This window comes from Apium graveolens, chromosome 1 (assembly GCF_009905375.1).
Source record: "Apium graveolens cultivar Ventura chromosome 1, ASM990537v1, whole genome shotgun sequence".
NCBI lineage: Eukaryota > Viridiplantae > Streptophyta > Magnoliopsida > Apiales > Apiaceae > Apium > Apium graveolens.
The window spans coordinates 188518309-188537411 of NC_133647.1; the positions used below are offsets into that span (position 1 = coordinate 188518309).

General features: G+C 33.3%; 1 protein-coding gene across 3 annotated transcripts; it reads left to right on the forward strand.

Moving 5' to 3' along the window:
* LOC141673671 (uncharacterized) lies at positions 1–5408 on the forward strand. 3 transcript variants are annotated; one of them, XM_074480417.1, is made up of 11 exons: positions 1–123; positions 222–419; positions 613–747; positions 937–1065; positions 1638–2053; positions 2252–2501; positions 2740–2930; positions 3040–3173; positions 3337–4020; positions 4720–4903; positions 5014–5408. In XM_074480417.1, the coding sequence occupies exons 1-9, from the start codon at positions 22–24 to the stop codon at positions 3411–3413; spliced, it is 1632 nt and encodes a 543-aa protein (XP_074336518.1). In that variant the 5' UTR covers positions 1–21; the 3' UTR covers positions 3414–4020; positions 4720–4903; positions 5014–5408. The 3 variants fall into 3 exon arrangements, with proteins under 3 accessions (XP_074336518.1, XP_074336528.1, XP_074336524.1); XM_074480427.1 differs by having other exon boundaries at positions 3606–4020; XM_074480423.1 differs by having other exon boundaries at positions 3749–4020.
* Positions 5409–19103: the final 13695 nt, after the last annotated feature.

Consider the following 19103-nt stretch of genomic DNA (forward strand, 5'->3'; position numbering starts at 1 on the left):
CAAGATCCTACCAATAGTACCATGATATATACAGAAGAGGACCCAGAATTCAGGGTGCATATTGCTAGTACCAAAGATAAAAAGTATATAATTGTGGACTCTAATTCAAAAACTTCTTCCGAGGTCCTAAATAAAATCTCTCCTCTTAGTTCTCCTGTTTTATGTGTACGAGTTGTATTTGAATGGTGTCTTTTACTAATATTTATGGAGTTAAACTTCAGGTTTATGTCATAGATGCAACCAACGTCCAAGGTGGTTTGCGTAGAATTCACAAGCGCATCCCTGATGTAGAATTCAGTTTGGAACAGCACCATCATGGCTATTTCTATGCTCTTACAGATCAGCTTCTTTCTGAGGAAAAGTACTGCTTTTACGTAGTCAGATGCCCGGTGCAGGATGTATATAAAGCTAATTGGGAGGTAAACTTTATTCTCACGTAATTAAGCATTTTCATAATTTCATTTTTGATAAGCTTTTGGTGAATACGGATATTCTGCCTAAGAAACTCTTTCCTCTGCTCGGATTTTTCTCTTTAGTCATATGTTTTCGAAGAATATGTTCATCTACTCCTTGTATCCAATTGCTTCTGTTTCTGACTTTTTTTCTCGCTAGACTGTTCTTCTACCAAGTAAAGATGTAATGATCTTACACTTTGACATTCTTAATGAATATCTGGTCCTAAGAGTTCTTAAAGATGGTTTGCCCGCATTCTGTTCCATTAAGTTGCCAATTGATGGAAGTTCCAAGGTATAATATCTACTCCTCCATATGTGCTCAATAGATGTGTGATTTTAAGATGAATTTTGATCAGATAAATAGAGTGCCTGTCATGTTATTCTGCTTACTGTGCCCTTTGTTCCTCTTTTAATGGAATCTTAAATCTTTTGTTATCGACTTATTTTATGCAAATTAAGCTGATTTGCCTTTGGTGTGTAGAAAGCAATGAAGATTGATGATCTTGACCCGTGGTATTTCCCCATGCCATCAAATCTATGTATACTTCTTCCTGGTTCGAGTTACGACTTTATGAGCTCTCATTATCGTGTTGTCGTCTCATCTCCACTGGTATGATCTGTCATCGATGTAGTTTAGGGATCACTGCAGTCTCTGCAGAACTATTAAAATTTCAGATAAAGAAGATTATACTTAATTACCATCGTTAATATTAAAAAATGGATATGCGATTTACTTATATACTTTATACAAGTTTCATATTTTTACATGCTACTTGAGAGCCTCAGGTCCTAGTTCAATGGAATCAAACACTAATATTCCTCAAGATCTATGTCAAGCTTTATCGGATAAGTGACGTCTTGAGTTTTCTAGAAATGTAATGGTAATTACTGAACCACCAAACCGAAATCTAACAATCAGTTTGCTAATTAATAATTTCCTCTCCCAAGGAAGTTCCCACATTTATTTACCTAAGATCCATTTGTTCTAATTAAAATCAGTGATAGTCTTTAGTGTTACATTTCTCTATTTACCAAAGATAAAGCTATACTCGCAATGTTTTAATTTGAAATTCAACTACATTTCTCGTTAGAAGCCAAAACAAAGCAACGAATATGACAACAAAGTGTACTGATTATATGTAGACGCGTCCCTCATACCTTGCCCTAATTTGTGTGGTGCAGATGTCGATGGTCGTTAATTATGACATGTCAAGACGTACTTTCTCCATTATTGATCATCATGATGAGGTCGTTGATAATACTATGAAATCTATCTCACGCTCAATTATTCAAGAAAAAGGGCGTTCCACAGTTGTTAACACCAGAACTGAAAATGGCGAAGATGCCATATATTTTGAAGGCCAGAAATGGAGTGATAATTCTGATGCGTATTGTTGTGAAGAAAAGGAAGTTGTTTCTCATGATGGTACCAAAATTCCCTTGACCATCTTGTATTCTCGTAAAGCACATCATAAGGCACAGTCTCCTGGACTTCTAAACGGCTACGGAGCATACGGGAAAGTGCTTGATAGAAGCTGGAGCTCAGACCGCCAAAGCTTACTTGATCGTGGCTGGGTGGTTGCATTTGCTGATGTAAGGTATCAAATTTGTTAATATTATAATTCAATTTCCACTGAAGATTGCTTTTCTCTTGAAGAAAATTTCGTATGGACCACAACCATTTACTTTAGTCTCGATTTCAATTATTTTAACAGGCTATATAGAAAGCTATATACTGATTGTTCACAGCAGTATACCTTGATGTTATGGTTATTGAAATTTGGTCATTAATTTAGGCTTGACTTGTTTAAACTGCACAGAGGTGGTGGGGTTGGTACTGGTAGTGATTCTTCATGGCATGATTCTGGGAGGGGTTTGTACAAATCAAACTCTATAGCTGATTTTGTGTCGTGTGCCGAGTACTTAATTAGTGAAGGTTATGTTCACAAGTGTAAGCTTGGTGCTTTGGGACGTAGTGCCGGAGGTCTTCTTGTAGCTGCAGCCGCCAACAGACAACCAGAACTGTTTCGAGCTATCATTTTGGAGGTAAACCTCCGGCAATCTCTAGTCGAAACCAATATGTTATATTTACCTGGTGAATTCCTGAATTAGTTCAAATGGCATTCCCCCTCTCCAGGAATCTATATATGTGTTCTATTGCTTGAATTACTGAAAGAAAAAACCATGAGGATGATATTGATGAAGTAATCCTGCAATTTTTTGTCTATGCTGTTTAAATAAAGATGTCAGTAGACTAACATTGTGTAACTTACACTTGCCGTAGGTTCCGTTTCTTGATGTTTGCAACACATTGTTGGATCCTTGTTTGTCTACTTCATATGACCATAAAGAATTTGGGAACCCTGAGATACAGTCCGAGTTCTTAAAAATCTTGAAGTACTCTCCTTACGAGAATGTACCAAACCGAGCTTGCTGTCCTGCAATGCTTGTGACAGCATCTTTTAAGGATTATAGGTAACTCCAGATGCATATACCATATAATTCATCCTGCACTAACAAACATCTGCCAGAAAATTATGTCTGATCATATACTCGGTGACATACTTTTGTTGATGAATCTCAGAGTTCAAGTCTGGGAACCTGCAAAATGGGTGGCTAAAGTAAGAGAAAATGCATGTTCAGAATGTTCTAAAGCAGTGATTCTAAAGACAAATATGAAGTGTGGGCATGCTGGCGAACCTTGGACTTTTAGTCGACGTAAGGAAACTGCATATAAATATGCTTTTCTGGTGAAAGTTATGGGCCTAATGGCTAATGAACAAGGAGAGTAAATATATATATGTCATTTACAATATTACACACCTCGGAAACTTATAAATATTTTTAATTCCAGTTCATAGTACTTGCACCATTTTTGCAGGCCCTCAACCAGATGTAGTTCTATATGCTCAGAGCACATACCATTTTCTGGCAACATTTCTTAGCCATCTGTTCTAATCAAAATTAGTGATGCTATTTAGTTTCGTAATTTTCTACCTACAATTCTACAAAGATCAAGCTACACTCACAATGTTTTGATCCAAAACTGAACTGAATCCCAGAAAAGGGCAACAAATATGAAAAAATAGTTGACAAAGTGTACTGATTATGAGCAGACCTGTCTCCTCATACCTAGTTTGTCTGGTACAGATGTCCCCTGTGATTGTTGATTATGACATGCTGAGACATATTTTCTCCATAGTTGATTATGATGAGGTCAATAAAAGTACTTCGCAATCTAGCTCATGCTCAACTATTCTAGAAAATGACAGTTCCAAACTTGTTAACACCAGAACTGAAAAGGGCCAAGATGCCATACATATGAAGGGCAGAAATGGAGCGACTTTTCTGATGCATATTGCTGTGAACAAAAGGAAGTTGTGTCTTGTGATGGTGCCAAAATCCCTTTAACCATCTTGTACTCTCGTAAAACACATTGCAAGGAAGAGTCTCCGGGACTTTTAAAAGGCTATGGAGCATACGGATATGTGCTTAATAAATGCTGGAGATCAGATCGATTAAGCTTACTTGATCGTGGCTGGGTGGTTGCATTTGCTGACGTAAGGTACATTTAAAGTTTGTTAATATTAGGTTTACAAACATATTGAACATTGTAGGGATGTTAAAAGGGACTTGTTTAATCAATGTTGCTGTTTTTCTCAATTAATTGCTCCATAACCCTTTACTGCAGTCTCCTTCAATATTTTTAACTGGCTACATAGAAAGCTATTTACCTGATTCGTTCACATTGAGATCATGATTATTGAAAAATTGGTCATCAGCTTTGGTTTGACTTGTTTAAAATGCACAGAGGTGGTGAGGGTGGGGGTATTAATTCTTCATGGCATGATTCTGGGAGGGGTTTGAACAAATCAAACTATATAGCTGAATTTGTGTCATGTGCTGAGTTCCTAATTAGTGAAGGTTATGTTCACAATTATCGGCTTGTTGCTATTGGAATTAGTGCTGGAGATCTTCTTGTTGCTGCAGCTGCTAATAGGCATCCAGAGCTCTTTCGAGCTACCATTTTGAAGATAATTCTCACTGTAAATTTCAGTAGAAACTACATTTTCTCTTTACTTGGATGAACCACAAATTAGTTCATGTGGCACTTCCCTGAGAATCTATATGTGTGGTCCATTGCTTCAGTTACATTAAAAAACAATGAGGGTATTATTGATGAAGTTATCATGCAACTTACTTGTCCATGTAATGTGAATAAAGATTTCAGTTGATCATTTTCTGTAATTCATTCTTCCCCCAGGTTCTTTTTCTTGATGTTTGCAACACACTATTGGATTATTTCAGAAGTTTAGACTACGAAGAATTTGGGAACCCTGAAATAGAGTCCCAATTCTTATCAGTTTTCAACTACTCTCCCTCGACAATGTGCCAACTGGAGTTTGTTGTCCTGCTATGCTTGTGACAGTGTCTTTTAACGATAAAAGGTAACTTCAAAGGCCTCTATTCCATATAATCCATCCCGCACTCACAAACACCTGTCAGGAAATTACATCACTCGTAGACTAGGTAACATACTTTTGTTGATCAATCGCAGAGTTGGAGTTTGGGAACCTGCAAAAGGAGTGGCTAAAGAGAAATTGCATGTTCGAAATGTTCTAAAGCAGTGATTCTAAAGACAAATATGAGTTATGGGCATCAAGGTGAACCTTGATCGTTTACTCGAGTTGAGGAAACTGCATATGAATTTGCTTTTCTGATGAAAACTATGGGCCTTATAAACAAGGAGAATTGAAATTTGTAAATGCATTTTGTTATGCTCACTTGCCAAACTGTTAACCAAAGCAGTTGCTAGCAGCTTCATATAAAATTAAATATGTACACAAATATATAACAGTAACATTTTTTATGAACTTTTTCCTAAATTAAATATGTATAAATGATAGTTGTGACGAGATCTGTTTGTATGCCAATGAATCTTGTTCTTGACGAAATCCGTTTGTCTATCAATTACTCCGGATAATCAATCGATTTTTATATGCCAATTATTCTTGTTCATGACGAAATCCGTGTGTCTACCAATTATTCCAGATAATCAATCAATTTTTAAATCTCGAAGAGAGGGATTATTTTGGGCGGGTTCTAAATAATTTTGTTACATTTTTTGAAGGAGTGTATAAATTCTGTCAATCTCTTCTATATATAATAAAAAGTCTCATTGAAAAGACTAAGATACTCCTATTTTTAATATTTATATAAAATATGTGTTTTGTTGGAATCGAACCAAAATTATTTCATTCACATATATAACCTCATACCACTACACCCTATTATCACATGTGTTTTTTATCATACACATAATATGTAAGTGTGTTAAATGAATATTTCATTTAACTATAAATGTAGTTACTTGAATTCTAAAAAATATGGATCGTTAATTGAATATTTGAACAGTTAATTTTAAAGAACTTAATTCCAGATATAAAGTTAGACATAGTACATAAATGAATTATTATCTTATTTATTAATCATTTTTTAGATTGAAAATATATTTTATATATTTTTAACATATTTTTTATTATAAAAAGTAATTAAAATGCACATATATATTATTTTTTTAAAAATATTGAAAATAGAATCGCTTATATGTAAATAATCTATATTATTATTACATATTTAGATAAGTTTGAATTATAATGAGTCAATGCATTTTAGTTTATTTCGAATTTGAAATTAAAACTTGGCTTATTGTTAAAAAATACTCAAAATTTGACTACATGACCCGGCCGAAAAACACCATCACTATCTACGTTTAGTAAATTTAAATTTCAAGCTCGCAGAGAATATCTTATCAATAATGTGAAATATTTTAATAGCTTATCTTAATATAAATTAATGTATTTGAAGTCTTGATAGGATCAAGTCAATTGATTATTTGTATTAAAATTACTATATTCACTAGTAGCGTAATTGTTTTTGGGAGTTGTCCCGGTTTAAAAATATCGAAATTTGATATAGGATCTCACGAAATTTGTTAAAACTACGATGATATATTAAATATATTTATTTTTCATTTTTCACTTGAAAAAACTAGTCTTTTAAAAAGAATTTTTTTCGATAAGCAATATTTTGAATTATTTTAATATTTTCAATTATACAAATAAAAGTTATATATTTACTATATTGTAGCATTTGATTCAAGGGAATTTACCAAAATACTATTTTTTATGAAAATATTTGTAAAAATATGGACAAAGTTTACATATGTGGTTGCATATGAGGTTGAACGGTTGCATATGTGGTTGCATATGAGGTTGATCCATATTTTGCAAATATTTTCTGCAACTTGGGTATTTATGCAAAAATTCCTTGATTCAATGCATTTTATACTATTTAAAGGGAAATATATATATATATATATTATTTAATAATTTGAAGGAATTAACAGTTCAACTGATACTTATAAAACTTTATCGAATTGAAAAATATTTAATTTTAGGAGAATAGTATACAATGTTAACAAATTATTATATGAAGAAATATTAGAGTCGTAATTAAAGAAACTTAAAAAAAAAGTTTAAATAACGATATAATTACAATTTTTACTTCGAGTTCTTGAAAAAAATAATGAATATCAATAATAAATCTTTACCATTTATAATTTAATTTTATGTTACAACCATGATTGGTACTCGATTGCGTAAAAAATAGTTATAGATTGTTTGTCAGTGATAATGTGAATACTGAAAGGAATATGTCCTAAGTCCAATCATGTATTAGGATTTAGGAATAACTTCCTGTGTAATCTGTTTTGATTTCATTGATATTAATAAAAGACTAGTTTTGTTTTTATTACGGGTTTTATCTATTTAAGTGTTTAAATAAGATATACCATAGTTTAGAGTAAAGCTTTTTATGGATTATGATGAGATCATAATAGTGAGACCTAAAAGATGATAACTCTAAACTTAAATAGTTCCTGGTTATAGGATTACTAACTGGTAATTAATAATCCGCAAAGATCGGTACATACTATGCTTGCTTCATTATGAAGGATGTCTGTTCCCATAGACATTTGTGTGGTGACACTATAACTAGTATGTAGGTGCTTATTATAGAATAAGTTCACTGAACATGACTCGCCCAGCTGAACAACTGATGGAGTTCACTCACGTGTCAACAGTTGTTCACATAGTGATAGTTGTACAAGTATCCTTAGACTTGAGGTCTTCATAGTCATCTTGTGTACACTGAATTATACTTTGGTTTAGTTCTTAGTCTCCAGGGACAATTATTAGGGCTCTACTGGGTATAGGAATTTGTACACGAAGATAGTGTATGATCAATAAAGGATCTACCCCTTCCAGTGAAGGAAGCGAATGTTCAAGGCTGATCCACTTATGCTAGTTCGGGAATCTCTGGCCAGAGTGAATGAAATTAGAAAGGAGTTTCTAATTTGCATAGAACTAAGCATAGTAAATGGTAAGCAAGTGATTAAATTAGATAGGCTTGACACGAGATCCATGCCTTGTATTTAATCGGGACATTTTATGGTAGAAGGAGTTTATTGTACGATAACTATTCACTGAATAGGTTCTTGGTATTCTAAGCAGTGAATTCGTATTATCCGGATAGTCGCGATATGCTGAGAAGTATCCCTCACGATGTAGAATAAATGTGATTAATTAATTAATCATATTTAATAAATTAGAGAATTTATATAAATAATGATAAAATAGTTTTATTATTATTTATTTCTACTACCGGCTTAATTTGAACCTACAGGGTCACACCATAAAAAGAGAATGATTTAATGGTGGAGGAATTATTTAATAATGACTAATAATTATTTATTTGTGAAATAAATAATTAATTGGCAAATTTAATAATTGATTAAATGAGATTTAATTGATTATAAATTAATTAAGAAAAGTTCTTAATATTATTAATTAAGGATTTAATTTTTGGAAATTAAATCAAGAGAGAGAATTATTTATAAAGTGTTTAGAAAAAGGATTAATAATTAAAAGGCGTTTTAATTATTAATGAGAATAATAAATGGGATAATAATAATAATATTTATGGGAAAATTTCAGCTGAAAATTTTGCCTATAAATATACTATTATAAACCCTATTTTTATTCGAACCCCAAAATTTTAGAAAAACCCAATTCTCTCCACCTCCTCCACCTCCTTAACGTCATTTTCTTGGTAGATACCGGTGGAGTGCTTCACGTTGGAGGAGCAGCTGCTAAGGATCTCCGATCATTGCTCTTGGATCGCATATTAAAGGTTAGTAATCGATCCCTATGTTTTTACCACGATTTATATGCTTTTATTTGGATTTTATATATGTAAAAGTGTTTTACCATGCCTCCGCTGCGTTTAAAATCCAACAATGGTATCAGAGCTTAGGTTGTATGCATATAGATCTGTGGTAAAAATTTCAGAATTTTATGTGCTTGTATGAATTAATTATGATTTTTACAAGTTATATCATGGATTAATTTTGTCTGATGAGAAATCGTTTCTCAGAATAATTTTGAATGTTGATCTGGGTTCTACAAGTGTTGTAGATCGTCTGGGTATTTTTTTCATAATTTTATGATGTATAGATTTTTTATTATAAATTTTTGAAGATCTTGCAATTAAATTCGTAATTAAATAATCATATATATATATATATGAACTGTAAGTATGTATATATATTTGTACATCTGTTTGTCTACTGTTACTGCTGCACGGAAGCACAGACAGAGAAAAGCAAAGCAAAGGTACGGCAGAAAAAGGACAGGCACGGCGATCGAAGAAGACAGATCAGGTGCGGCTGCTGCAGGCGCGTGCAGCGCACGCGCGCGCGGGGGGGGGGGGGGTGTCGCGCATTCCGGGAATGCGTTACACCCTGTGGCGCATTCACGGAATGCGTTACACCTTTTAATTGGTTAAAAGGGTTGTAACGCATCACCGGAATGCGTTCCAGGGCTTGTAACGCGTTCCTGTAATGCGTTACAGCCCGACTATCCACATTAAATTTGATTTTTTGGGAGTTTCGTAACTCCGTTTTGTGCGTGCAATATACCGTTGGATTCGTTTTTCCGAGACAGATCTAATGGAGTAATCAATTTTAGTTTATATAAAAGTTTTAAACTGTTTATATTCCGAAAGTGTTTTAAAGCTGTTTTTTAACTGTTTTAACTGCTTTTAAATGCTTCATGTGATACATAGAGATGTATAATGCTTAGACCAATATGCTAGATGATGTAACATGCCTACCTTGATGTTTATTCATGTTTATATATGTGATATATGCTTAGTTTATCATGCGATGATAGATTTAGGTGAACTTAAATGAACATAAGGTGTTTGTTAGACAACCTAGTATAGTGAAATTGTTTCATAACCTTAATAACAATATTATGAATACAATTATGAGATTCTTGTGTTTGTGAAACACGTAATTGAATATGAATTTTCAATATGAGAGAAAGGATGATTCTGTCAACAACAGATTTCTATCTGTAAGAAAGGGTTATTAAGTGACGCCTCTTGACAATGCTCCACCCGATCTGGGAATCATCTGATTATTGATTATTGATTTGAAATATTTAATTTAAAAGGAAGAATCTCTTTATAATATGATTATGATTGTAACGTAATATAATCCCTCTAAAATTAAATAATATCAAGTAGTAATTGGCCAATGACACAACGGGCTTGTGTCGGTCATAGCCTTCCAACATGATAGAAAAGTAGTTCTTATTTTTGAATCATTGTCGGTTCGTGCTACAGCCGAGGGCTTTGATTTCGAAATAAAAAATACTTGTCTATTACATAGAGATGTGTACATTGAATTAGAATCTAAAGGTCGGTACGTGCCACAGCCGTGGGCCGTTGGGGACTGATTCAATTGTACGGAATGTTGGGTTAGACTTGACTTAGAATATTGAGTTTGTCGTGCCACAGCCGTGACTCAATTATTCAAGAGGCTAAAGTTTGATTAGGGAATAACATAAGATGTAATTGACAAGAGTTGTCGGCCTATTGAACATTACATGGCGGTTCGTGCTACAGCCGAGGTTGTGTAATGGAATGTAGGATCCCTATTCCCACTAGCATTATGAATGCTTAATTTTTCATGTAGGGGGTTGAATAAATTAGGTAAACTAGTGGGAGCCACTTATGAATAAAGACCTGATTCATATAGTGTTTTTAAAATGAAATTGAATATTTGCTAAGTGTTGTTATGTGTTTATCATTTACAGATTTACAATATACATTATGTCTTCTACACTATCACTCAGGAGCATACTGGATGCTCACAAATTGACTGGTCCTAATTATGCTGACTGGCTTCGAAACTTGAGAATTGTTCTCAGGATTGAGAAGATGGAATACGTGATTGACTCACCTAAGCCTACTGAACCTGGTAGTGATGCACATAATGATAAACATGTTGTGTATCGTAAGTGGATAGATGATGCAAATGTTGCTCAATGCATCATGCTAGCTTCCATGAACATTGAGCTACAGAAGCAATATGAGCATATGGATGCTCACACTATCCTCATGCATCTACAAGAGTTGTATGATGTGGCAGGGAGGACAGCTCGATATGAAATATCGAAGGAGTTGTTCGGTTGTAGGATGTCTGAGGGATCATCTGTGAATGACCATGTACTTAAGATGATCAATTTGATTGAACGTCTTGGACAACTTGGTTTTGTCATGGATGGGGAGCTGAGCCAAGACTTGGTCTTGCAATCGCTTCCGAGTTCGTTCTCGCAGTTTGTTGTGAACTTTCACATAAATTAGTTGGATGTCAGCCTGCCTAAACTCCACAACATGTTGAAGACTGCGGAATCGAATTTTCCCCCTAAGAAGAGTTCTGTTCTTCTAATTGGTGAAGGTTCCAATACTAAGAAAAGGAAGAGGAACCCTTCCAAGAAGAAGAAAGTAGGTGAGAAAACGCCGGTTCCACCAAAAGCTGAAGACCCCAAGAGCAAAGTTATTTGCTTTCACTGTAACAAGGTGGGGCACTGGAAGAGGAACTGCAAGGTTTACCTTGCAGAATTGAAGAAGAAGAAGGGTAGTGAGACTACCGCTTCTGATTCAGGTATGTTCATGATAGAAGTGAATATGTCATTAAATCAAATTTCTACTTGGGTATTGGATACCGCCTGTGGTTCTCATATCTGCAATTTGTTGCAGGGACTAAGGAGAAGTAGGACTCTTGAGGAAGAGGAGGTGATTCTACTGATGGGAAATGGAGCAAGAGTTGCTGCTGAAGATGTAGAATCATTTCATTTATATTTGCCTACGGGAAAGACTATTGTTTTAAATAATTGTTATTTTGTTCCCTGGATTGTGAGGAATATTATTCCCATGTTAGACTTGGCTGGATTTTCATTTATTATTGAGAATAATGAATGTTCTATTCTTAGAGATAATATTCTTTATGGACGTGGTGCTTTAAATAATGGTCTGTATATATGTGACATAATTTACTTCAGATTGAACAAACTAATAAAAGAAAAGGGATGATGAAAATCTCACTTCATTGTGGCACTGCAGTCTCCATTTAGTAGACATGGAGAGAGGACTGCAAATTTGCTAGGAATGGTACACACAGATGTATGTGGACTAATGTCTAAGCAAGCCATGAGTGGATTTTCATACTTCATTACTTTCATAGATGATAGATCTAGATTTGGATATGTGTTTGATGAAACACAAGTCTGAAGCCTTTGAAAAGTTCAAAGAGTATAAGTATGAAGTGGAGAAACAAACCAAACATAGTATTATAATTCTTCGATTAGATCGAGGTGGTGAATACTTGAATGGAGAGTTTCTGGATTATCTCAAAGTAAATGGTATAGTCTCCCAGTGGACTCCTCCAGATTAGTATCTGAAAGGAGAAATCAAACTTTGTTAGACATAGTTCGGTCCATGATGAGCTATGCAAATCTTCCAATATTCCTATGGGGTTACGCATTGGAAACCTCAGCATATTTACTGAATAAGGTGCCTTCCAAATCTGTTCCTCAAACTCCGTATGAGATATGGAAAGAAAGGAAACCGAGTCTTAAACACGTTAAGATTTGGGGATGTCCAGCTTATGTCAAGTAAGTTGACCCAGATAAGCTGGAATATCAATCCGTAAAATGTAGTTTTGTGGGATATCCTAAAGAGACTTTAGGGTATTACTTTTACACCAATCATCGGGTGTTTGTCTCCAGACATGCTACCTTCTTGGAAAAGGAGTTTATCCTTGAAGGAAACAGTGGGAGAAAAATTGAACTTGATAAAGTTCAAGAAGCACAAACTACTACGGATCAAGTGGAAACACCTGTTCTGACTGAACAACCTTCTGTGGAACAGCCCATTCGTAGGTCAGGGAGAGTGTCTCGCCAACCTGAGAGGTAATATGGCCTTGTCATTGAGAATGACAATGAGTTATCGATCATTGATGATGACGACCCTGTGACCTATAATGAGGCTATGAGTAGTGTTGACTCAGAGAAATGGCATAGTGCCATGAAATCCGAAAAGGAATCTATGTATACGGTATACGAAAGAATGATTAGAGCAGATGGCCAGGTGGAGACCTATAAGGCCAGGCTTGTGACAAAAGGATTCAAACAAAGGCAATGGATTGACTTTGATGAAACCTTTTACCTGTAGCCCTGTTAAAATCAGTTCGGATTTTGCTTGCGATTGCTGCTTACTACGACTATGAGATCTGGCAAATGGCCAGATGGTTTTCTTTCCAAGGGAAATGAAAACCTAGTGTGTAAGCTGCTGCGAACCATATGTGGTTTAAAGCAAGCTTCTCGTAAATGGAACATCCGTTTTGATGAGACAATCAAAGAGTTTGGTTTTATCAAAAACGTAGATGAACCATGTGTCTACAAAAGGGTTAGTGGGAGCGCGGTAACATTTCTTGTATTGTATTGAAATAGAGTTGATACACATAACAACATAGCAGACCCACTCACAAAGCTACTTTATGAAAGTCACTTTGATCGTCATAAAGACAAGATGGGTATTAGATACCAGAGTGATTGGCTTTAGTACAAGTGGGAGATTGAACGGAATATGTCCTAAGTCCAATCATGTATTAGGATTTAGGAATAACTTCCTGTGTAATCTGTTTTGATTTCATTGATATTAATAAAAGACTAGTTTTGTTTTTATTACGGGCTTTATCTATTTAAGTGTTTAAATAAGATATACCATAGTTTAGAGTAAAGCTTTTTATGGATTATGATGAGATCATAATAGTGAGACCTAAAAAATGATAACTCTAAACTTAAATAGTTCCTGGTCATAGGATTACTAACTGGTAATTAATAATCCGCAAAGATCGGTACATACTATGATTGCTTCATTATGAATGATGTCTGTTCTCATAGACATTTGTGTGGTGACACTATAGCTAGTATGTAGGTGCTTATTATAGAATAAGTTCACTGAACATGACTCGCCCAGCTGAACAACTGATGGAGTTCACTCACGTGTTAGCAGTTGTTCACATAGTGATAGTTGTACAAGTATCCTTAGACTTGAGGTCTTCATAGTCATCTTGTGTACACTGAACTATACTTTGGTTTAGTTCTTAGTCTCCAGGGACAATTATTAGGGCTCTACTGGGTATAGGAATTTGTACACGAAGATAGTGTATGATCAATAAAGGATCTACCCCTTCTAGTGAAGGAAGCGAATGTTCAAGGATGATCCACTTATGCTAGTTCAGGAATCTCTGGCCAGAGTGAATGAAATTAGAAAGGAGTTTCTAATTTGCATAGAACTAAGCATAGTAAATGGTAAGCAAGTGATTAAATTAGATAGGCTTGACACGAGATCCATGCCTTGTATTTAATCGGGATATTGTAGGGTAGAAGGAGTTTATTGTACGGTAACTATTCACTGAATAGGTTCTTGGTATTCTACGCAGTGAATTCGTATTATCCGGATAGTCGCGATATGCTGAGAAGTATCCCTCACGATGTAGAATAAATGTGATTAATTAATTAATCATATTTAATAAATTAGAGAATTTATATAAATAATGATAAAATAGTTTTATTATTATTTATTTCTACTACCGGCTTAATTTGAACCTACAGGGTCACACCATAAAAAGAGAATGATTTAATGGTGGAGGAATTAATTAATAATGGCTAATAATTATTTATTTGTGAAATAAATAATTAATTGGCAAATTTAATAATTGATTAAATGAGATTTAATTGGTTATAAATTAATTAAGAAAAGTTCTTAATATTATTAATTAAGGATTTAATTTTTGGAAATTAAATCAAGAGAGAGAATTATTTCTAAAGTGTTTAGAAAAAGGATTAATAATTAAAAGGTGTTTTAATTATTAATGAGAATAATAAATGGGATAATAATAATAATATTTATGGGAAAATTTCAGCTGAAAATTTTGCCTATAAATATACTATTATAAACCCTATTTTTATTCGAACCCCAAAATTTTAGAAAAACTCAATTCTCTCCACCTCCTCCTCCTCCTTAACGTCGTTTTCTTGGTGGATACCGGTGGAGTGTTTCACGTTTGAGGAGCAGCTGCTAAGGATCTCCGATCGTTGCTCTTGGATCGCATATTAAAGGTTAGTAATCGATCCCTATGTTTTTACCACGATTTATATGTTTTTATTTGGATTTTATATATGTAAAAGTATTTTACCATGTCTCCGCTGCGTTTAAAATCCAACAAATACCATATATAAGTTATTGTAATTTATTTATTACATAATTTTAATTTTTGAATAATTATAAATGCATGTTATTTAAGTAATCAATTGTCTCAGTAAATGTTAATAATGAATATAAATGTACATAAATCATATATTTAGCATATAAATAATTGAAACCATCAGAATTTGCTAAGAAATGTAACATATGATTATTTACATGCTGACATATACACATATAACTTAATCTTATTTTGTTAAGAGTAGTGTAAAAAAACTAACATTTTTCCAAACATACATACGTTAAATTTCAAAAACTAACATCTTTTATTTAAATCGACTTTTATATTAACAGTAGTGTAAATTTTATATTATTTTATATTATGATTGCAAGTAATTCTGAATTCAGTTATTCATTTTTTATCTTTTTAAATTGAGTAAGTTAACTGTAAGTTAGTAGGGAACTCAGTAATAATATAGACCAGTTATATAGTTTATTTAAATGAAATTCAAAATTTTTGGTCAAATCTGTATTCAACATATATGTTAGTTTTTAACTTTTTTTTTGTAAATATACCAACGACATTCTACATATTAAGTTTATTTGTTTCATTCTAAATGTACACTGACTACCCTGTTTATATTCATTCATTAAATACAATTATACAACACAAACAAGAATACATATATTTTTCTTAATGAACTATATTGGAAACGTTGTGTAATTTAGTAATGTCTTGTATGAAAATGATACACAGATAAATACGTTAGACATTATACAACATTTACAAATAGAAATATAACTAAAAATATTATAATTGCACGCATAAAAAAACTCTAGAATGCTAATTTATACATAAAACTTGAAAACCCACACTAAAAACTACCCTCAACTTCAAAACCCTCCGTCATGATTTTTCCGGCGGCCCTTTACACCGCCGGAAAAATCCTCAAAAAGACCAAACTACCCTCCATCTTTCTTCTATTTTCCATCATGGGATGACGTGGCAAGATCCTTACCATTGGATGAACCAAAGAGATGATCATGATTTTATCAAGTATCTTAATCAAGAAAATTCATATGCAGATGCTTTTATGGATGATACAAAGACTCTGCAAGACACTTTTTATTCAGAAATGACTGAAAGATCTGGAAGGAAATCTACTCTTCATCAAAGATTGGGACCTTGGTACTATATTTTTTCAATAAATGAATAATCTCGATATATAAATAGAAATTTTGGGTTCCGAATGTATCTTTTTATTGAGGTTTAACTGATTGTATATAATCTTTTGCTTATTTGTATTAATTGTTGCTTTTATAATGCTAATGTATATGCAAGGATGTTTAAAGATATAAACTTTCCATGTATATGTTAGGATTATGATTTCTTTAAGCTCTGTTTGTTTCACTGCCATTTATTTGACCTCTTGAAATATTTTTTACTGTGTTTGTTGCTTTTATGTATGTGCAAGGATGTGTAAAGATATAATCTTTCTCGTGTATAGGTGAGGATTATAATTTCTTATAGGCTCCGTTTGTTTCATGGAAAATTCGTGATTTACGGTCATTTATTTGGCCTCTTAAAAATATTTTTATCATGTTGGTTTGGCTTTCTAAAAAAATGTAGATTTTCTCGTGATTGTTTGGTCTTCAGGAAAAGGAAATACTTTCCAATGGAGGAAAATTCTTTGGAGAAAAGCATGAATTTCTGGAAAATAACTTCCCCTTTTCCAAAGGGGAAAACGTTTTCCGAAATGGACATTTTCTCATCATTTCTAATAATTTTTTCATAATAGCTAATTAACACAGTTTCTGAGAAAATATTTTCCGAGAGAGTATACGATTTACTCAAGTAGTATTTGCAGTTAGGTCTAAGCACATTTGAATTTATATTTTATATATGTAATCAAATTTGTTGCTTTTATGTGAATATATGTAAGAATGTGTAATTATTTAAGCTTTTTTGTGTTTTTATCATAATATATACTTTAATATAGTAGATTTCAATTAGGTCCAAACAGACTTGAATTAATACATGTATTTGCATTTATTATTTTGTTATGCTAATATGTATGAATTGTGAAGATATAATCTTTTTCAGTGTGTTTTATAAGATGTTTAATTTAATCGTGCAGAGTTTGCAATTAGGTCTAAGCACACGGGAACTAATCTCCATTTTAAATTTTTGGGGTGACGTATTTGCATGTTTTTGGATCATGTTCATTAATGTGCTTAAATTGTTGATTTATATGTAATATTTGCGTGTATAAGATTATTATCAAGGAACACAATTTGATTTTTGTTCATATTGAGATTGTTCCTTATTTTAACCTAATTGTGTTTGAACAGGTTTTACTACCACTATATTCCGGAGGGTAAAGAATACCCAGTTTTTTGTAGGAAATCAGCTACCAGGAAGGAAGGACAGTTTCAAATTTTACTCGACTACAATGAACTTGTGAAAGAGTATGGTGGCTTCATTTCCTAACTTTCTCTGTTTAGTGACTCATCCAAAGCATACACATTACTATCATAGTAGCATGCAAGAGTATGCAAAGAGTATCATATTTGTGAAAGAGTATTGTGTGGATGCATATTAAATTTCTTTTTGTTTGAAAAAAATACGAGAAACGTGTGATTATATGCAAGAGTATGAATTCAGCTTCGAGCTATGTGACATAACTGTATAAATCTGCAGATGAACCTTAAGTATTGTATGTAATCCACTGCATGAACTTATAAGGTCTTACTTAATTTTGGCTTTTAGCGCTATGTGCAAAACTCATTGTTGTCACCGCGCTCGACTAGTCGGTCGACTAGTGCAAAATCCAAATCGAAAAACATTAAACTGAATCTACATGTATAATAATATGTTTATATATTTGTATAGTCGGTGTAATTGTGTGTGTACAAGGGGAAAAAGATATGCTTGTAATTAACATATATATTTTATGATTAATATAATGTGAGTATGGAATTGTCAGACTTTTGTAGTGAGAAACCACGTTTATAAGATATATATGATTATATATTATTTAATTAATTATTATTAATCTATCGACTAGTCTGGACCTCCATCAACTCGACATGACTCATCGCCGTCATAGTAAAATTACCAAAGTTTTTGCTTAGGTGCTTATATGTTCTTGTTGACTCATATGCACACCTATAGGTTATAGTAATCTTACTTGTGTGGTACCAGTTATAATTATTTGTGTGTTTAATATCATGTTTCAATTACTTGTTCTACTAATTGTCTTTGGTTACAGGGTATGTTGATGTCAATACACTCGAAGTGTCACCAAACCATAACTATATTGCTTATACACTTGATATAAGCGGAGCTGAAAGGTTCATGCTTCAAATTAAGAACCTCAACTCTGGTATTCTCGAGAACTTCAGAGATGATGATGTTAATAAGTTGGTGTGGGCTCAAGATAATTGCACTTTGTTTTATACCATGTACACAAGACGTTGGTACATGCAAAATTTCTTATCAATTTATTAGGCCTTTCATATTGGTATTTTCATAGTCTTACTAATTGTTACCTGAACAGGGTGAAAAGCTGTACACCAGAACAAGATCCTAGCGATAATATCATAGTATATAAAGAAAAGGACCCAACCTTCAGAGTGGATATTGCTATTACCAAAGATTAAAATTATATTACTATGAATTCTACATCGAAAACTTCATCAGAGGTCTTAAGTGAAACCCTCCTCTTCGTCCCTCTCTTTTTATGTTTTAGAGTTGTCTTTGAGTGGTGTTTTTTTACTTAACTCTATGTATTTTTATTTCAGGTTTATGTCATAGATGCAAATAATGTCAAAAGTGGTTTGCATAAAATTCAAAAGTGCATCTCTGGTGTCCATTATTGTTTGGAACATCATCATCAGGGCTTTTTCTATGCCCTAACGAATCAGCCTCTTTTAGGGGATTAGTTATTGGAAACTGGAGAGTTTTAC

Excerpts from the sequence above, each read along its gene's own strand:
- LOC141673671 (XM_074480417.1), top strand. The coding sequence starts at position 22 with ATGATATATACAGAAGAGGACCCAGAATTCAGGGTGCATATTGCTAGT. Across the intron at positions 2,502-2,739 it reads TTCGAGCTATCATTTTGGAG|GTTCCGTTTCTTGATGTTTG; the intron begins GTAAACCTCCGG and ends CACTTGCCGTAG. Across the intron at positions 3,174-3,336 it reads ACCTTGGACTTTTAGTCGAC|GCCCTCAACCAGATGTAGTT; the intron begins GTAAGGAAACTG and ends CCATTTTTGCAG.